This window comes from Cariama cristata, unplaced genomic scaffold (assembly GCF_000690535.1).
Source record: "Cariama cristata isolate BGI_N322 unplaced genomic scaffold, ASM69053v1 scaffold10400, whole genome shotgun sequence".
In the NCBI taxonomy this organism is placed as follows: domain Eukaryota; kingdom Metazoa; phylum Chordata; class Aves; order Cariamiformes; family Cariamidae; genus Cariama; species Cariama cristata.
The window spans coordinates 1-22,007 of NW_009594082.1; the positions used below are offsets into that span (position 1 = coordinate 1).

Sequence of the window (22,007 nt, forward strand, 5' to 3'; positions counted from 1 at the left end):
CGCGTCCGTTCCGCCCCGAAGCGTAACCCCCGGTTGGTCTGTGTGATCCGGCGCTGCGGTGTCCTGCCTTTTCGGCACCCCCCGGGAGACCTCGCCGCCGCAGCCAAGCGCGCCAGAGGCTGAGGGTTCTGCGGTGGACGTCCGTGGTGTGGAGACCCGGGAGCGGTGGGGGACGTGGCAGTCCCCAGGGGAGCGGGCACGTGTCGTGATGCTCTTGGGACAACGGTATCTTGGCGGCTTGCCTATCCTAAAACTTGACCTACCTTCAGTTTTAAGGGTCCCTTTAGTTGCCCGTGGCGCCTTTGCTTAGATGGAGGCTCCCAAGGTGACTGGTCTGAGCAGTTTGGCTAGTCACCTCCCCATAATCCGCTTTCTGCCCCAAATCTTCCAGTATGTTTATGGCCTTTTTTCTCGTTGATTTTCAGTGTTCATGGCACCAGTGACAGGATTGCCACTGTTGTCGTCAGTGCCTCCGCAGAAGTGCCAGTGCTGTGCAGGTGCCTTGTCATCAGCATCCTAGATTTTAAAAAACATCTTGTACTTTGCTGCTTGGCAGAGCTTTTGTAATTTGGCAGGAGCTATGGTTTCAGAGAGTGATTCAGAACAGGGAGCCACACCTGTACTTACAGGTGGGTGAATGCGTAATTCAGCCACGACATAGAGGAAACGGTTATTATTGTAACCTTAGTGTTGATCAAATGTGTCATCTTGACAACAGTCAAAAGTGGAATGCTGAATATATGCCATCGAGGAAGATGGAAAGAAAAAAGGGTATAGACAGTGGATGCTTGAGGTTCTTACAAAATTTCATACTGGAAGTAGTATATCTGGAGTTACCCAAGTGCTTTATCCTTCGCGTCCATTAATACTCCTTAATTCGGAGCATTAGTATAGCTGCATGTAGTCCGTTTGTATCGGTGCTCAAGCTGGCTATAGTACTTTCAGAAAGGAGGTTAAGCGTTCTGCTGAAACTTCCAACAAGCTTAATGTGAAAAGAGGTTTTTCTTGTGTGAGGTTTGGAATGAGGGAGACCATTTCACAGAGACGCCTGCAAAGACACTAGATGTGGGTGACCCTATGGTACTGTTGACCAACACCCACCATGTGAGCTGTTGGTGTCTAAATAATGGGCACTGTAGTTTATGTCCAGTATTCTGAGCTACTTAACTCCTTAGGTACTACGGTTTCAGGAGATCTTAATGTTAGGATGACTTATTAGCCTAACAGGCTGAACATGAGCTTCCCCTTACGATTTTTTGGCTAAGTAAGAGCTGTGAGGCAATGTTACCTCTATATATGGCAGTAACAAGCCATTTCTGGTGTGTGTGATGGAAAGGGATGATGATGAACTGGAAAGGGTTCAGAAAAAAACTGCAGAAGTATTTAGACCTCTGGAAACTGGATTGTTCTGAGTGAGGTAAACCAAGTAGGTTGAGCTGCTTATCAGGAAGTGTCAAGAGGTGCTTGTATCAGATTATAACTATCCTTGCAAGGAGAAGAAAGCAACTCATTAGCAAATAGGGGTAAAGCAAGATTCAGTGAGAGGAATTTGAAACCGGATGTTCTCAAATTAGAAATAAGGCACATTCTGTAGTGTACTAATGTAGCTGAAGAGTATGGCGTTGATTATGTCTCTTCAAAACTTGTAAAAGTCTAAAGAATATTCGCTAGGAAATAAAAGTTTTACATGGAAGGCCAGACCAGAGGTTTTATTAGTATGCCTGTGAATGGCATCACTAAATCTTTACCCTTCCCCAGAAAGGCATACTACTAAGCGCAAGCTATGCTTGCAAAGTATCTTTTATTCCTGCTACAAACCGGAATAAATCCTGTATGCTGGCTTGAAAGAGATTTAAAAAGTAGGTATTGGCTCATTTACACAGTAATAATTAGATGTGTCTCAAATTAGCTAAGAAGTTTCCTAATATTCACTGTGATGTTAGTAAATAGGATTTGCATGATGTTGTTTTTTTCTTGAGATGATATGCTACTACTCTTCGATCTTTACATATAATCCATTGACTGCAGGGCTATTCCCTGTCTGAATGAATATTGTAAATCATTCCCAGAATTTTAGAAAGGCAAATTTATCGGGTGCATGTAAATTTCTTTTTAAACAGTCTTCCCTTAGGTGTTCTCTTTCTCCATTGTCTGTCTCAGCAGAGTTTGCTATGTGCACAGGTGTGCTGCTAGTGCTTGAGAGGACTGATTAGTACCAGCTGACATCGCACATAGTTTGGTATCCCATGATACTGGACTGTTATTTGGCTGCATAGATCTTCCATTTAATCCCTGGCCACAGCTAGAACCGTTTTTTAGTATTACTACAATAGTGAAAAAAAAGGGGGGCGGGGAAGTGCAAGTAATGTGCTCAGTCCTGTGCCCTGCAAAATAAAAATATATTCTACTAAGTCAAACTATAGAAACTATACTTAAGATATATACAAAACATTTTTGATAACAAATATTTGAAAAATTAGAATGTGTATGATGAATAGATTCAGATACTGAAATTTGGTTTTAGAACATGCAGCATTCCCATTTAAGTGAATGAGAATTCTGCCTGCATAAGCTGAACCCAGACCCAAGTAATAACAAAATACCTGCTGCAGAAAGATCAGATAACTGTAGTCTGGATTCTTTCCCAGGTTCTTCCTTTATCTACCAGTGTGCTGGGTCTAGTTATTCACTGCTGAAATCAATAAGTGCATAGCATTGATTATGGTTGGAACAAGTCTGAACACAGTATTTGAGCAACAAGAAACCTTAATTTTATGAATCCTTATGCCTGTTTAACATAAAGTTGATATGTGCATCTTAAATCTGTATGGATGTGCTGTTCAAAGTTAATGGTAATTCATGGTTTTTGTAAGACTGTGACCTTGGACTATAAAAGTGATAATGGTTGAATATTATTTCAAAATGTGTCATTGCATAGTTCACTGTGATGGCTTAGTGTTTTGCAGTATAGATCTGTTTTAGCAGAAAGAATTTGCCTTGACTAATTTTCTTTTGTTTTTCAGGAAAAGAAATGGAGCAAGTTCAGTAACTATCCAGTCTAATCTCTTACTGATACCTTAAGGAATCTTACAAATACTTATTTTGAATTGAGAAAATGACTACAGATATAGAAGAAAGCACAGGTTATTGGAAAAGAATACCTGTCAAAAAGTGGAACATCCAATAGCTAATTTGGAAGTAGTAGAAAACAAATATACCTGTTATGGTGCGATTCTGGAGTGGAGTTAACTCTGTAGCACACAAGTAGCTCTCCAAGGAGAAAAAGAACCAACAGAGCTTTCTGTTTTTCTAAATTATGGAAATTTTTTGGAAGACGTGGACATGGATTTTGAGCCTAGTCATGGTTTCATCGGAATTTCACAGTGACAACAGGCTTTCGTATAGTTCTCAAGGTAGGGGTCTGACCTCTGTAGCTGACAAGAAGCGTCTGTTTTTTTCAATTGCATTTGGGTAATATTTTCTAAACCGTATTTATTTAATTCACGCAATCATATGGGCTCTGCTCTTAGTTTTATCATGCTTCATTGTCATGGAAGTTTAAATACAGCAAATCTGATTAAATTTTTTGTTTTAGTTTCTTTCTGTCTACTTTTAACTGTAGGAAAGCCTTGCAAATTAAGTCTAGTAAAATGTTGTACTTGATAATAGTTTAGAGACTTGCCATAACGACATTAACATGTTTTTAGACTAGGAAGTAAGGATCTAATCTTACTCTGATCCATTAACATTTATAGGTTTTTAATGAAATGAAGAGCCGTTTACATGTTTTTACAATGTAATAGTTTTCATTACTACTGTTCTTATTCTTGCAGGTGGATCTAATAGCTTTTGTCTCTGAATGATGTCACTGAGAAGAATGTGTCCTCCTTAGGTTAGAATTTAGCCCCAAATGTTTACGTATTTTGGGTAAATAGGAAAAGATACGTAGTTAAACCTTTTTGTATTTCCAGTGACATCAAATTAATAGGAAACTGAACACATTTTCTTGACTTAAAAAAAGTTTTGTTTTATTTAGCAAAACGCTACATCTTGCATTTACTTGAAAATGACTTCTACTTGTCAGGGTGATGAGATTTAGCCAAGTATGGTTTATGTTTATACTACTACTTGTTGTTTCCTGTTATATTTTCTTCTCTTCTATGCCCACTCCCTGGACTGTCTTACCTTGTGATTACAAAGAGGAATTCCTGTCTTACCTTGAACACTACCAACTAACAATCCCAGTAAGGGTTGACCAAAATGGAGCCTTCCTCAGCTTTACTGTGAAAAATGCTAAACCCTCAAGAAGGAGGAGGAGCACAGACCCTTATGACCAAGAACTGGCAACATCTAAATTATTTTTTAAACTTTCTGCCTATGGCAAGCACTTTCATTTAAACCTGACTCTCAACACAGATTTGGTGTCCAGACATTTTACAGTAGAATACTGGGGGAAAGATGGACCTCAATGGAAGCATGATTTTTTAGACCACTGTCATTACACAGGATTTTTGCAAGACCAACACAGTACAACTAAAGTGGCCTTAAGCAACTGCAATGGTCTGGTAAGTGCACATTACATGTTCTAGTATAATAGTGTGCTTGTCCCTTTTAAATTACAGAAGAACAACTTAATTGGCATATCTTCCAGTTTTTTTGAGTCCCTCCGGGAAGCAAGCAGACAGGAAGGTGCAGAAAACCCCTAAAACCTGATCTGGGTCCTGGGGAAAAGTAGTCCTCAGTTTTTCAAGCTTAATTGTAAGTACTGAGACTCAATTCTGTAGTCCTTTAGCAGGCAACGTTGTCATTGTTTACAGTGTCTGTGCTAGGCCTGCAAGGTTAGGTCTGTGCTGGGACTCTTACAGGTTATAAAAAATGTTGCGAGCTCAAGGGGCAGAGGAGGAAACAGTGGGTCCTTTAGGATGCTGAATCTCTCCAGAGCAACATCGATTGAACTGAACACCCTCTTGTTGTCTTTGAGAATTTGGGTTTAGAAACTTTGAGTAAATAACAGAGAAGAGGAATTGCTTCGTGCAGAAGTCGTCATTGCTATAAATTCCCAAGAGTGAAGAGGAAAGTAGATCCTTTGCAAGTACCAGCATCAGAAAGTAATTGTTTACCTCTTTTTAGATTTTTTTTTTCCAAAATTGTAAACAGTTGCATTTAAAAATAGGATTAGAAATTCTTGCCTGTTTTATTCTCATCTCTTCTTTTACTGTTGATCTCTTGATCACTTGATGGTAGTACTTGCATGGGAAAAAGCTGCTTTTATTCCCAACAGAAATTAGAAAACAAATGCAAAAAATGAGAAAACAGGCTATTTAGTAATAAAATACTAAAATAGAAGGGCATGACTAGGAAATACTAAATCAAGAGTCAGTAATTTCTCTAGTAAAAATATATGTATATATTAGGGTTATTTATTCTGGTTTTAATTATGGTAGAACACTGGCCAATCTTCTTTTTAGGAATAGACAGATCTAAGTAATTGCTAAGGAAAAAAAAAAGATTATACAGGCTTGCTAAACTAATTTCTGTTTATCCTTGAAAGTGCTATTGAATAATGCATCTTGGGATGTTATTCACAACAAAAGCCAGTTGCTTCAGACCTAGATAGGTTGCGTTACACCCAGCTACTTGTGATAGCTGTGATACAGTCTAGGTTAACATTTTGGAGTACTCTTGAGGAAAAATAATTTAATGGAGATTTCCAGGGCTAAGTGAATACTTTCAAAGAAATGTGGTTAAATTGGTTTTCCATCGAGTGTGGTATCACAGTTTGGTTAATGCAGACTTGTAGTGGGTAGGTCTGAATTTAGTACAATTTTCACCTTGATTTTGCAGTTCCCGTGTAATAACTTTTTCTCACAGTTATTTGAGATCTTAAGGTAATATACACAATCATTTTGCTTTTGGGTTCTTTTCAGCTAAAAATACTACGACCGCCAAATCACTGCTTTCAGGACTCACTTTAAAAGAGGCTGCATGCCTCTGTTGTCTCCAGAGTTTATGCCAGTCGAGGCACAGACTGGTTGGCCCCCTTGGAGCCTGCAGTCAGTGCCGGGGTGCTCCCATTTCGGTTCCTCTATGACCTTGACCTGGGAGTGAGCTGAGTGATCCAAGAATGCCTGCTCTTTCCTTAGCTGACTCATGTTTTCCTTTGGCATTCGGAAAATAAGAGCGGGATGAAGCAGGAAAAAAATCCGTGTTTTCCTATCAGCTTTGCCCATCTCTCGCTCCTTATGGCACATCTTTTCTTTGAAGAATTTAGCAGCATAGAAGGTGACCTGGTGGAGCAGAATCTTTTTTTTTGCTTTTTTACCTTACACCCTGAGGTGACATTTAGCATTCCTATTTCTGTGTGTTTTCCCTCTGCCCTCAGCCTTGTGGTTTTGCTGGAGAGAAACCTCCTGTTGTTGTGTGGTTCTAGATGTCAGTATGCTAACTTAGTGTTTGTAAGTTTAGCGTGGAATGCTTTCCAGTTAAATTGTCATCTTCTGTGCTTTTAGTTGTTGTCAGCTCTTACGTATTTCTTTCAGATATGAAGGCAGCCTTAACCCAGTCTCTGGGCACACCACTGGCACTATGGTGTTCTTCATGGTCATGCCTCTTACTTGGGACTGCAAGTGTCAGGTGTCCACTGAATCTCCTAGAAAGGCCTAGTCACAAGGATGTGAGGCTCCTGTCGTGCTACAAAAGCAGCAGCAGGGGTGACACAAGGCCCTGTCTTAGAGGGAATCCTGCAGAGTGGTGCAGTGGTAGGCTTGAGTCAGTACCCTCTTCTGAAGTACAGATACTTTTCTGTCATCCAGTGTTGGCCGGGCCTTCCAGAGCACTGAGTATGGGAGTTACCACTCCATTCAGATAAATTCGTCACAGAGTTATTTTTAAATGATGATTCCTACTGACAAATATTTTGTTATACAGCTGCCAGTTAGAACATGTTCAATAAAGCAATTGGCAGTGAATATTGAAGACAATACTACTTGTTTTAGAATTAGTGATGTTTCAGAATATGTCGTGCTTGAGGCATTCGTTCTGTTTTCCAGTCTGATTGTTGGTCTGTAAGAAACTGCCAGTCACATTCTGCATAGTCCTTGATTAACATCTGTCTCAAAGCCAGTCATTTTAAGTTTAATTCTGAAACAAGTAGTAATCTTTATCAGTGAGTGTTGCTCACAAGCAAAATTTAAGCATTCCATTTATTCTGGTTGTCTTGCTAGGCTTCAGTATTGCCAAATGGGTCAAATTTCTTCCCCTTAGTGACTGTTTTGAGTTACTCTGTTTAGTTGTTCAGGGTGGTCAGGTGGGACCATGATCTAATTGACATAAGTTGTATGACTTTGAAGGGCACTTGTGGTATCTGAGGTGAGTTCTAGTGCAAGAAGGGCTTTCTCTCAGTTTCATTGTGATAAAAGTGATGAGCAGTCGGTTCTTTTCCCTGTCACTGTTTCCTGTTTCAGCCTCTCCCTCTATATTTCTCATTACCACGTGCTCCAGAATTACAAGCTGCTACTTACTGAAGTTTCATTCCAGCAGTTTCCATCTGTTGGGCTCTGATTATGCTATAAATTTTCTGAAGTTATGAGGAAAGCTCTATAATCCAGTGAGCAGTCACGTGAGGAAACTGAAGGTCTTGTCCAGCAGGTTTGCTGGCTTCCAAACTTGTATTTGCTGTACTGGATGTTACATTTGTGGGTGGATTGCAGGTTTGGCCCTCTGATGAAAGAGCCTGCAACGGGCAGCATTTTGGGGCCCTTGGATGTTGGGTGCAAGGCAACAAGGCTGAGGCATTGTTGAAGAAACAGAGGTAGACGTGACTGAAGGGAGTACTTCTCCTCAAGGGAAAGAAGTTTCTGAGGGGAGCAAGTCTTAAAGCTTTGGAGCTTATAGTAGTGGAATCGAGCAGAAACCAAACCTTTTTCATTCTGACCCACCTCTGTCCTCTGCCAGGTGTCAAAGCACTTCACTGAGTGCGCAGACAAATTTTCGACACTAGTGGATTTTCTCATTTTGAGCTGAAAAGCTTAGTAGTGGGAAATACTTTAAAATGTGTAGAAAGTGATAATTATTAGGAAAGTGAATGAGAGGTTAAATCACATTTTGAGGCTACTGTGGTTCCAAGGAAATGTTTAATGTAAAAGACCAAGTATTTCAATGGCATGTGAAGTTCTATGCACTGAGTAACTTTGTGCTGGGTAGCACAAATGTCTCCAAACAGAAATGATAAAGAAAAGACGGGAAGTAGGCTGTGGCTGGAAGCGTGACCTTACTTGGTTAAAGGTGGAATTATTTTGCTGGAAGGCTTCATGTTTGTTTCACATATTCTGAAATTCATATATGTATAAATTATTCATATTCTCCTTAAATGAGCTCATATGAAAGCTAATTCTACTATAAAGAATGCATCTACTTTTATAGATTATAAATTGCATATAGTATGGGATTTTTTGAATTGCATATAAAATAATGCCTAATTTATAAAATAATTTATAAAGATTAGAAATGATATTGAAAAGGATTTGGTGTTCTAGATCAGTGTCTTTGGAGCTCTCTTTGGTACTAATGTATTTGCAGTATAGACTTAGTATTCAGAAAATTATATATCAACTTCCCTGTCCTAGTTTTAAGGTGACTTGTTAGATTCCATGATGTACTGTCTCAGGCCAGATTACTGTTTTTTTTTCATCTTTAAAAACACGGTAAGCTAATGCAATCTTTTTCCTCAGTCATAAAACCACACTGAAGTGTATAACCAGCTGTAGACATACTGAACAACACTGGTACGTTTTCAGAAGTGTCCTTTACTACTATGGATAAAGCATAAAGTATAGAAAGATTCAAGGCATGCAGAAATTGTAAAACAGTAGTACTGTGTGGAAAAGGCACATGCTTACTTGTCCTTCATAATTCAGTTTTCTTCTGCAACTGATGGACATCCCTCATCTGAAAGAGGTTAAGGCTCCAGCTGGACAGCCTGACAGAAAAAGATTCCTTTTTACAAATTCAGGGGAACTCCATGTGAATTCACAGATTTGTCTGAGCATGTCAAACTGCTTGATCCAGACCTTATCTATGTTAGCAGGAGTTGGCAGTCTGTAGTGGGATTGGATAACACAGGACCTCAAACAATCTGTTTTAGATAATAATCTTGGGAGTGTTGCTTGTAATAACCTACTTGGGGCATTCAGCTTGTTTCTTAAATTCACGATATTTTGTCAAAATGTTTTGCTGGTCATTCTTATATCTTAATCATGTTTCTTATGCTTCGGAGCAGAAGTTTAATTTACAAACTGTTCAAATACAATAGCAAAACTAAAAAAAATTCAATTCCTTTTAGTGCTTTAAAAGAAGATTATTTCAATCTCCTTTTTCAACTAAAATTGTGTTTCACTCAAATAGTAGATTATAATTCAAAACCAGGGTTTAGAATGTTGGTTTGGATATAATAGCATAACTCCCACTATTTATACTATGGATGTGTATACAATGGAAGTATTTCTAGCCACATGCATTTTCTAAACTCATAACAAATGCTAGTTGTCACTGATGTAGGCACTTTATATGTACAGAATTCAGAATGCTGCTTAAAAATCAGTCACTGTGATTCAACAAGACAAGTTGCACCAGTTTAATACTGGAAGAACAGTTTTGTTTGCAAGCAAAACGAGTATGTTAGGTTTAAAATGGTATACTTATGCTGGGCAAGAGCGTTTCCAATATTTGTCAAATCACTTGGCTAGCCGCAGCAACTGACTGCATACGTGTTCTGACTACCTGCTGGTACCTCAACTAGACGTTATTAAAATCTCTCTTTCCTTGAACCGCCATAGCGTTTGGGTATAGAAAAAATTAGTGATATTCTCCTGACCTTTTTCACTGCTGGTACCTGAAGGAGCTGTGATCATAGTTTGCAGGCATTCATAATAGTTTTACAATGTGTATAGAGAATTAATGCTGCAATTAAACTTTGTTTATGGCATCTGAATTGACTTACTCCCGCTGAGGTCATCTCAAAGCTTAAAACGATCAGTTTCAGTGTCTGATATAAATGTCTCATTCATGCTTAGACTTGTTAACCTGGCTGGACTTGAGTACAGACATGATGGATGTATGCTCTGAAGTAAGCAGTTTTAGGTTAAGACCTGCTCTGTTGCAGAGACAGAGCCATGGGTTGGATGGTACCTCTGTCTTCTCAGGCACGGCGCGCAGCGGACGGCCTGATGGTCTTGGCCAGAACCACTCTGCAGGACTCTTTTCCTGTGAGAACATAATACCAGAGCTTATAATGGCTCAGGATTCGCTTGAACCCAGATGTCTGACATCCAGACTGGATGCAGTCCAGACTGTCAAGGTTCTTTCTGCACATCTGGCAAACCCAGTTACAATTTGGTTTGTATTTTCAATACTGTTTAAGCAGCAGTGTACCAGTAAATGATTTATTTTCTAGTAAAATCTTAGACTCTAAGTAACAAGGAGGTATTGTGAGAGGAATTTGATACCAGCATCTTCCAGGTGAATACAGACCATGATGTTACCTTTTTGAGTAAATAATTGAGTTCATAATGAAAAATACCACTGAAGAGGAATGCTTAGTGTTATAGTCACTATGTAAGGAATGTGTAACTGAAAGCTGAAGTGTGTTCATACCTGTATTTTCAAAATTTATAATAAGGTTGTATTTGGAAAACAGTGTTCTTTCTGATGTGTTCTAAAGGATTTTATTTTGTAAGTTTTCTGTTGTTACTGAAATCCTGTTATTCCAGGAGTGAAGAACAGTAGGCATTTGATGTACAAAACAGCAGCAGGACCAGAGCTTTGACTAGGAATACAATGGCAAACCCTCATCTTAGAAACAGCTTTAGGATATTTAGAGCAGATATGGAGCAAGTGGTTTTATGGTTGATCATAGAGGTCTCATCGGAGGAAAAAAATAACCCCTTTAAAAATGGGCTCATGCTTCGTACTTGGTTTACAAATCAGAGGTGTGGTAGAAATTTGTTATTCATCAAGTCAGGATATGAATGCAGAAGTTCCTGGTTCTAGTCTCCTACCTGAGGAGTAACTCTTTCTCCCGGTGTAGAAAGGTCATAGGTTCAGAATTTTCTGGATATGGATACCAGAATTTTTTATTTAGAAAATATAGGTGTAGGAAGCTGTCAGGGTTTATTCTCCAATATTTCTGTATCCAAAAGGATCCCAAGTTCAGTTTTAATTGCTGAAGGTTCAGGAAATTGCATAGTTGGCCTGAAATCTCTGCTTTCTTCCATAAACCACTTCCTGTTTGGAAGAAGCTGAGTTCACAAATGTGAAAGTTATGAGAACAGAATATCTACTATTCTCCACTGCTGTATGAGGAAAAAATGTTCATTTATTATGGAGAATGGGGTCTAGTGCACAGTCTGCAACAACTCAGATTCGCCAGATTTGTGGCAAGACCTTTTAAGGAATAAATGCTTTGTAGATAGTGTATCCCAAGTTAATATTAATAATTTGATTTTAATAACTAGCTCAGTTTAGGAATTAAGCATCTGGTTGTAAAATGCTGAATGGTTTCCCTGAATATATGTTCTAAAATTAATCCTTCATGCTGTTTTTCTTTGATGCAGTATGTGGCTTTAAGCATGTACTGATGTGGCATCAGAGAGGGATATTGGTCTCACTATTTGAGCATGGCCATTTTGACTTGGTGTCACTTTTGATGGATATGAATCATGTAGTTTTGGAACATCTCTGTGAGGAGATTATTTGTCACATACCAGGAATATCTCTTGCTTTCTTACCACATCCACCAAAAATGACAAGAAAGAACTCCAGAAATAGGGCAATGATATTTTTATTCTTTTCTCATTGTATTGCTTAGTGGGAGCAGGAGCAAGCACCTCTAAAATCAGTAGAGGAGAACTGGCTCATGCATTGTTTTCTGTGTTGGCTTACAGCCGTAGATTTCTTCAGAGATAGAGGACAGTCCAATACTTTTTAAAGTTAACGTTTTTAGTAGGAATTTTATATATTTATATTGCAGTTTTTCATTTCCTTATTTTCTTCTTTAAGCATGGAGTCATTGCTACAGAAGATGAAGAGTATTTTATTGAGCCTTTAAGGAATATAACGGAAGATTCTAGTAATTTTAATTATGAGAATGGTCACCCTCATGTTATATACAAAAAATCTACTATACACCAGCAGCATCTCTATGATCACAGTCACTGTGGAGTCTCAGGTAAATAAGTATGAGTGTAATTCCTTTTAAAAAATTATAACTTTAGATGTATTTTGAAGTCTTCCTGGTTCACATGTAAGACACAGTGGAGAATGTAGCAATGGATATCCTCCTTTTGGGTGGTGTTGAAAAGTAATTTTGCTTTTTTTTTCAGATTCAAATCGACAGTATAGTGTCTTTCAAAAACTGAGACACTGGGAGTAAGTCTTGTTTTATGCCTGTGGTGTGTACAGTGATAGTAATGGGGACAGGCTTCCTCAAAATGTGCTATAAATGTACTTCATTCCCCCACTGGAAAGCATGATTGAGTGACCAAGTATTACAGCTCAATGTTTAGTAAGTGTTCCATGTCATTTGAGAAATCTTGACATGCAACAAGTGTGTTAGTATTATGATTAGTAATGCATGTGGAACTGGAGTCCACATCTTTGTTGTTTATGGAGGTTTATGGTGTTTTGATACTGGCTTTTGGTTCAGTGGATTAACATTATTCCATAATAGTCAAATACGTGTTTTACAGGTGCCCTATGGGAAGGATTATATGGTTCTGATTGGGAGGTAATTTTACATAATATAAACAAATCATGGAATCATAGAATGCTTTGGGTTGGAAGGGAACTTTAAGGATCATCTCGTCCAACTGCCCTGCAGTGAGCAGGGACATCTTCATCAGGTTGCTCAGAGCCCCGTCCAGCCTGGCCTTGGACACTTCCAGGGATGGGGCATCTACCACCTCTCTGGGCAACCTGTTCCAGTGTTTCATCTCCCTCATTGTAAAAAATTTCTTCCTTATATCTGGTCTGAATCTACTTTCCTTTAGTTTAAAACCATTGCCCTGTGTCCTGTTGCAACAGACCCTGCTAAAAAATCTGTCCCCATCTTATAAGCCCCCTTTAAGTACTGAAAGGCCACAATAAAGTCTCCCTGGAGCCTTCTCTTCTCCAGACTGAACAACCCCAGCCTTTCCTCATTGGAGAGGTGCTTCAGCTCGCTGATCATCAACAAAAAAATGACAAGGTTAGAACATTTTTTTATCTCAGAAATAGCTTATTCTTAAAAATTCAGTCATGGACAGTTGCCTTCCATGAGATTCAGTGCACAGGGCAGGCTGACAAATACTAATCTTAAAATAAAATAATATCCCTGTTCATTGATGTAACTTATTTCAGTTTCTTTTGGAGGTTATAACTTTTACTGACACCAGTTGACTAAACTTACAGTACAGATTGTCTACAAAAGCCCATGCTTGAGAGACAGTTTTTCCTGAGTGTTTCAGTTAACTGTGTTTAGGGAATGTCAGATTTGTGTAACTTCTGTTTCAGTTTGGAAGCATTATTCCATCTATGTGCTTCTAATATTGCAAAACAAGACTCCTAACTATTACTGCCAGCTAAGTGATTGTAAAATAAGAGTACTAATATATGTTCATTTCGTAGGGGAAGCTGTCACTTAAGCCTCTTGAAATAAATGGAAGGATTATGAAATGTAGGATGATGTGATTTTTACCATTATTATATCTCTAGAAAAAGAAAGGATATTGACCTCTGTCAGATGTTATCTTTTAGATTAATGCTTAGGAAGTAATTCTTCAGGTGAGAATGAATCAGTGACAGCTAGTTTGTTCAGGTTGCCTTCAGTCAGTCTGGTGGTATCGTTCGTAGGGATCATAGGTTGATCAGAGCTATGTGTCTTGCATGCATTTTTCCTGAAACATGCAGTAATCTTTAGCATTTATTCCTTTGCATATGTGATACTGCCTTTGTTCTTGGAAGCTCCTGCGTGTTTCCTGAGCTTTCATATGTGTCACATCCTGAAGTCCTTAATTATTGAAATACTAAAGCACTGCTTTTTACAAGTCTGAGACTACTATCATGCTCATTCATCTCAGTTTCTCCTTTTCCTGTTGTTCTGCGTACTACTTCCACTGTATGAAAATTTCTGAGAGAATTTGCTCTACCCCAAAACTACAAGGTCTTAGTTTTCCTGATGATGTGCTATTTTAATGTTCTCCTCAAGTGAACCAAAACCTTTTAAAGTAATTTTCTGAGCACTGTTGCAGCTTTATCCCAAAGTGACATGGCATCCAAAGCATCCCCAGAATATCTAAAAAGTAAAATCAAGTATTAATTTTCAGTTTCACACCTTTCAGATCCTAGGACTAAAGCCAGGTTTACAGTAATCTTCAGGGCATTTGACTGGTTTTAGAAGTTTGGAGCAGTCCGATTTTGTGTTTTAAAATGCAGTCGTAACAAACCTGTAGCTGCCTTTTGGCAGTATATAATTTATTTTGTTTGGAGACTGATTTTAGCTTTACCTTCAAAACAGTTTTACCAGTATAATGTTCTGGAAGGAATCTGCATGTGTAGCTGTGCTGCTATTCACAGTCTGGCAAGTTTCTGCTACTGTAATCCAGACCTAAATTTGTCATGTACCTGTTCTGTATCAGGAAGTGGTCACGATTTTGAGGTCTTGATAGAGACAAGGGGGAGTGTTATTTCTGACCTTTCTGAGAAAAAATGCGATAATTGATAGAAAGTGGAGTGGGTAATTTGGTGAGAGGATGATCAGAATTGGTTGGGATGAGCAAGTGATGGACTACTTCATAGCAGATAGTAGAATTATGGTGGCTAATACAAGAGAGGAATTGGAGAGGCAGGGAAATTCAGGTAAGAACATGGGATAGAGTTTTATAAGCTAAATTAGATTTTAAGCAGTTAGATACAAGAATCCTTAAAAAATATAAAATGTTAAATTACTACTTCATGTATGTATCATCACCAAGTTAACTATGTTTTATTAAATATAGCTGAAATCGTTAAGACCTTGGTAAGAAGTCGACCACCATCAAATTCCAATTGCTTCAATGGGATTTGAGGGCATTGGTTTATGTTGCAGAATGCTGTGTTTGGATAGGATTGAGAAACAACGAAAGTTGACATATGAAAGCTGCAGAATGGCAAATTTAGAGATGGCTCTACTGTATGCAGCCTTATGTAGTGGTTTTACCCATGCCAGACTTTACAGTCAGTGTATTCTAAAATGAAAAAATGCTTGTATATACGTTAAATTATGATGTTAAAACAGTAAGGAAAAAAGCAGCACATAAAACTTCACTTCAAAATTTTCTCAGTTACATCTCACATATGTAGCTTTCTATTGCGTTTTGAGATCTTTTTGTGTTTGTGTTCTCTCCTCTCTCTCCACATTCACCCCCACCTAACATCTTTGGAGGACTGGCTTGGGAAAACTTGGATACCATAGTTGTGAACTCTATGTCTACACATTTGGATTTCTTTTCAATTGCAACTTTAAACCCAATTCCCTGCTTTTGTAATCATTATTTTGGGGTTAATGACAGTATTTTTCTGTGTTTGTTTGTTTTTTTTTTCTTTCAATTTTTTACTTTTTTTACTCCCAATAGCTATGTTGCATGTTAATGAAGTTTAATTTTTTTCTTTTTTTAGTCGAGGAATATGGTGGAAAAATGACATAACTTGCCACAGAACTGAACTATTTTTGTTAAATGTATTGCAAACTTTTATTGACATGTTTTGGCTTTTTAAAGAAAATTCACTTGGCATTATTTAATGTTTGTAACGTAAAACAGCATGAGCATTGATAGATCCTGGAGTGTGAGTCTAAGTACTCAGGATTGTTTGCAGCTTTCCCATTAGTTTGAGACCAGCTGAAGCCTGAACTTCTCATCTGATAAGGAAAGGAGAAATATTTGTTTTTGTGAAGTCTCCTGAGACCTTTGTTTGAAAGACGCTGTCAAGATGAGCCCAAAATAATATAGAGAATATTTGCTTTTTTTCTCTGAAAGTTTTCTGCATGATCTCATCAGTTTTCAAATGTTTAGGATAGATTTGCATCTTTGAGTGAAAAATTATGAACAAATATGGAAGCAGTATTGCATTTCTAAAGTACTTCTGACACTCCAAGAGTATCAGAAACCCTCAAACATCATCATTTGTTATTTGAAAATGAAGCATGGATTTTTAAAAATTTTAGCATAGAAGTTGTCAGAGAAAATTCCAGACATTCCTAAATCACTGCTTAAGTGCGATGAAAATCTTTGAACAATTAATGCAACTTTTGAATTTCCTACAATAGAGATGAAAAACAGGAAAAAGCTTAGTGTTCATTATAGAGTCCTCAACAGGTCTTAAACACTTGATGGATTTTATTATGGATTATACCCATTGCAGAATGAGGACAATTTTGTTACTGGGTTTTTTTCAACTACCAGGTTTATTTTCATTTTTTGACTTTTCTAAAATATGCAAGTTTTAAAGCCAACACTGTAGCCTCAAAAATTATGAAACACTGCAACAGTGGGAATGCTGAAGCTTCGTATTCCTGTTTTTGACCTGAATATACATTCTTTGTGGTGTAGTTACTGCTCTTTGAAGACAATGTGCTTAGTTGAATTGCATAAAGCATTGCTTTTTCATGGAAGGTACTGGTCCTATCTCAACTCATCCTTAGCTGAATCTGTTTTAGTAGAGGTAGGAGTGCATCTCAGAAATTGCACACTTGAGCAGTCCTGTTCAGACAATTATAAATGTCTCTAACTGTTAATGCTCTTATGTTCATCCATAACTATGAAGAATATCTTAGATATTTTGAAATCCTACTTAGGTAAAACCGGACTAATAACATACTTTGGTAAACCTGAGATCTGTGTGGGCCTTTGTGGAGAAGGGATGTTTAATACACACAAAAATGCCAGTTTTGCAGGGAAGGGTGGGTTCAATTTTGTCCTGAGGGCAGGAATTCAAATTCAGACTAAGTTTGTAATGTTTGTTCTGCTGATAATTACAGCTGTTTGGATTTTTAATAATCAATCTCTTGCATACAAGAAATTTTTTTTCTATATATTTACATGAAACAAGTATAAGAATCAACATATTTGAATTAAAATTAGTGTTGAAAATAACTATAGCAGTTATCCCAGGTCAGGCTATTTTAAACTTTCCATTATAGTTAATTGATGAGGTAGATAAAACATAATCTGATAGCTTTCTGAAGGGAAAACGAATTTATTTGACCTGAAAACTATTAGGCATGTAAGCATAACTGCCTAATAATTACAGAGTTTCACAGGAGACAGAAAGCTTTTTTGGTGCCTTATCGGCGTGTTTAATTCGTTACTATATTTTGATACCTTTTACCTTGATTTTGAATTTCTAGTTTCCAGTATGTTTTTTCCAAATGTTATATCTGTCTTGTTCTTATCCTTAAAATTCTGAAGTATGCTTGTGGTTAATTATAACTAATCTTTAGAATTAACGTAGATGTGCAGAATCAGATCTGTTAAGAGAAGATTGATGATCCTAAGTCAAGTTAAGGAGAGCTGAGAATATTGGAACGCAAAGTTGGTTTTCCATTATATAAGGTATTTTAAAATAAAAAAAAATTAGATAATAAATTTAATTTTTCTTTGCCTCAAGAAAGACTTATTTTTAGAAGCTTGAAGATGGTAATCTCAAAACAGCTGCGTTTGAATGAGTTTTACTAGTGACCCTTCTGAAGTGTTTAATTGTTTTGGTTTCTAGAAGACCTCACAAGAAGCGGTAAACCTTGGTGGATGAGTGATGCATCTGCTTTTGCAGCTTCACTTCCAGTCAATGACACGTTAAAGAGTCACAGTCGACAGAAGAGATCAGTAAGCCTTGAACGGTTTGTGGAAACGCTGGTAGTAGCTGACAAAATGATGGTGGGATACCATGGTCGCAAAGACATTGAACACTACATTTTGAGTGTAATGAATATTGTAAGTTTCATCCCTCTTTGTGTTCATATTGATATGCATGTACTGAAATGATAAAACAACTGTAAAGTATTTATTTATTGACATGAATAATGCTTTAAAATATGTATCAGCTTGCAGGAATTAATAGTTGAAATATGGCAAATGTTAGCATTGTGAGAAAAATGCAGTACTGTTTTTGTCAAAAAGTATGCTGTGATCACTTTTAAATTGTTAGTCTTTAAAATTAAATTTGTATGATTACATTTAAATTATACAGGTCTATTCTGTTTAAGTCAGCAGTATAAATGCTCCTTGTGCTGGATGAATTATCAAACAACCTATAACCAGTTTTGATTGAAAATTGTGACCCAAGAAGTTTGTCTTACTGAATGGTCATATTTTGGTCCAAAAATAACTCTTATTCAGGTGATAATGATAATTAACATTATGAAATTAAATTGGGTGAGAAAATAGGTTAATTTTTAACCATTTAGGAAAAAAGTAGTGTTTCTTGTCTGACTTTATGCCTTTTCTTATTTTCTGGAGGTCAGGTTGCCAAACTTTATCGTGATTCCAGTCTAGGAAACGTTGTGAATATTATAGTGACACGTTTAATTGTCCTCACTGAAGATCAGGTAAGAGCTGTTGCGCTAAGCTTCATATCCCTGAAGTACAAATTACGTTATTATGTAATATAAATTTCATTTAATTGCTGCTTGAAACGGCTGCATATGAGTACAAAACCCATCTTGTAATCTTTCACTACTTTAATCGTGATGAAACAGTTCAAAGGAATATTCCTCATATATCATCTCAAAGATACCTGTTTTTACTTCAGGTGAATATTAATACACCTTCGGGGATGTCAGTTTTATTTTTAGATCTCTATTTTGATATTCTGATTTTTTTTTATATTGACATAATCTTTATTAAAGTTGGAGCAGAAAGAATGCCTGTTCAGTAATACACAGCTGAACTTGGGGACAGATTTTACAGAGATAAAATTTGGCAAGAAGAGTTTATTCCTAGAAACGACTGCTTCTAATTATAGTCCCATTTTAGTTTTCAAAAGGCTTGACAACTGACCTTAGTAATTTGTTTGGAACATTTCTGGTATGCATGTTGTATTGCAGCCAAACTTGGAGATAAACCACCATGCAGACAAGTCCCTCGATAGCTTCTGTAAGTGGCAGAAATCCATTCTCTCCCAACAAAGTGATGGAAACACCATTCCAGAAAATGGGATTGCCCACCATGATAATGCGGTTCTTATTACTAGGTATGGTCATTATAAGTATTGTGTTTGTTTTATTTTATTTTTGTAGCTTTCTTGTTCCTACCTTATATATATATAGATAGATATAGGCTAGTTGTAAAGTAATATAATTGATAGGTAATCTTAAGAGGAGGAAACTTAGTAGATGGCTTGTCTTAAGTATATCAGACTATTAAACTAGAGATTAAGGATTTGGAAAAGTAAGATCTGCAAATTACTTGCTTCCACTGTTATTTTCACTTCGTAACTGCCACTGCAAAGTATTCTAGTAGAGCACATGGATCCTATTGAACATTTTATACTTTTATAATTGAATTGATAAAATTATGGAGAACAAAACAGTATGGAAAATGTTTTGTTAACTCTATATAGTCTTTTTATAAGAATTTCAAGCCAGAACCCTAACTAATGTAATAGTATCTCTGCTGAAAAACAGGTTCCTGCAGATCCAGGCAATGTGAGAATCTGCTTTGTAGCTGTTTTGATTTATTATGCTTAATTAAGATGAGAACTGACAGTTTTAATATGTAGTTTCAAAGCCTGCATATGTGCCCATTTGTTTGCTTCTCTTCCACTGTTACTGTGATAAATTCAAGAAGGCTTGCACTGTAATCTTGCAGTCCTGATAATTGTATTCCTGTTTGTCCTTTGCGGTTATGGGTAGGCAACTGTACATGATTAGGTGATCAGTTTCCCCGTTGTTTAAGGACACTATTTATTCTTTTCTATTTTGTTTAAACAGCAGCAGGTGCAGCAGCACTAATTTGGATTAGGACCTTTTTATTGTAGTTCCTGCTTTCCAGGACAAATTCTGTACTGCTTTGTATGTGACCTGTTTGTGGAATCATTGTGTTTATTGCATAAAACTTTTAAATACTGATTAAAATAATGGATCTTTTCTGGAGTTTTGCCTAAGAGATGTAAAAGTGGCTGGGTGGTTGTTGTTGGTTTTGTTTGTATAAGGAGCAATTTTTTTTTTTTTGAGAAGAAGTAAAAGCTAATGAATCACTTGCGTGTATTTTTACATTCATATTTCAAATATAATTGCTACATGTGGTCGTTTATACTACATAGTAACAATTAGAATGATTAAATGCCAGAGTGTTTTAGAGAACTGTTACAGTTCAAGAAGTTAAAAAAAAAAATATTAAAGTCTCTAATAAAAATAAATGGAATTAAATTAAAAATAAAAGACAGTTACATTCTAAGATCTTGATTTTTCACAAAGGCCTTCATTTATGCCTAGTTTTTTTGTATAGAAGCAATTCCTTCACTAGGGCTGCTCACGTGAAACTAAATACATTTTTACAGCTGTACTACACATGAAACTTTTACTGATATAATTTGGGCAGTGAGTGAAAAAGCGTAATCCATAGGCGGTATGGTTGTGTCAGTTGAAGCCCCCCAACACGTACGTATAAGCTGCATTGGCAACACTATTTTTACTGTTATGGCTGAATAACTTGATCTTTTGTTAGTGTTATTCCAGCACTGCAAAGCACAGCTGTTTATGTTCTTTCACTATTGTGCTTTAGTACATTTTATTACCGTATATTCTGTACTGGCTTCCCTGTTTTGGTAGGATGTTCCCAGCATAGTTATGAACAATTCTGTATTCCAGATGAAGGCTTACATCAGTGCTAACTTACAGGCCTTTAACTGCAAAAGGGGCAAGTTTTCAGAGAATATGAATAATACCTATTGAAAATTAAGTTTTTTCAGCAAGAAGTAGTAAATATTAGGGACTTATTTTAGTCTTCATTATGGGGGCTTAGTAGTTATATGAAATGTTATAAAAATAACTTCCGAGTTTACTTCTAAGAAGTTTACACTTCTAAGTATATACCTGTATTTTAAATCAAGAGTACCTCAGTGTAGTGTCTGTGGGCTAGTAATACCTACCTTTATAAAGCACTGCTGAACTTTTAAGTTCAGTTATATATGCTTTCACAATATATTCTTTGATTTACTGTAATAATTGTAATTTCTAAAAATAATCCTAAAGGCAACACTAATCAGTTTAAATGGATCAATCAAGCTTTTACCAAAAGTGCTAGGTATCCTGGCTGTTACTAATAAAATGTATCAGCATATGTGAAGAATGGATTTTTCTTTTTTAGGTTGGAATGAATAAAGAGAAATTTGTATTAATATAAACATGTAAATCCATTAACTTTAAATAATTGTAAATGAATTACTGAAATGGTAACATGCTTGTTTTTGTTCTGTTTTGGATCTCTTGCCTGATGAACCAGAGTTAATGCATTACGTGTGAAAGAGAAGGGTATAGCTGTAGTGCTTTAAACTCCTAATGTGTCGAAGAGGTCTTTAATAACCTCTTCTACCTGAAGTAATTTGAACCTATACTGCCAAATATTAGGTTATTGTTTAGTTAACGCTGTAATAGTGTTTTGAAAGCAGTTTGCTGAATCTGTCCCACTGATGCTGCTCTGCTTTGTATGGGGTAATTACATTTTCCATTGAATTTGATACTGGAACCGTTTTTGGTCATTGTGTGTCTTACTGTTTTATGGAAAGTAGGAAAGTTTCAGTTCAACACTGTGAATAGTCTTGTCTTGATAAAAAACAGATTTTTTCAGTGAGTAATCGATGTATTTGAGAGTGTTACCTAGTCCTAGCTGAGTGTTTAAGTTTGCAACTACAACAATCTTTATCTGAAAAGTGGGACAAAGTTGTTAAGAAAAGGAGTCATTATCTTCATCCACGCAAATGAAGACAGCACCTCAGCTTTT

At 36.8% G+C, this 22,007-nt stretch overlaps 1 protein-coding gene across 1 annotated transcript; it reads left to right on the plus strand.

Moving 5' to 3' along the window:
• Positions 1 to 3,022: 3,022 nt before the first annotated feature.
• LOC104158883 (A disintegrin and metalloproteinase with thrombospondin motifs 6-like) lies at positions 3,023 to 19,257 on the plus strand (the record flags this gene model as incomplete). Its single annotated transcript, XM_009696647.1, has 6 exons — positions 3,023 to 3,413; positions 4,201 to 4,565; positions 12,055 to 12,223; positions 17,785 to 17,999; positions 18,530 to 18,613; positions 19,112 to 19,257. Coding segments are annotated over exons 1-6 (1,076 nt in total), but the record flags the coding sequence as incomplete, so codon positions are not given.
• Positions 19,258 to 22,007: the final 2,750 nt, after the last annotated feature.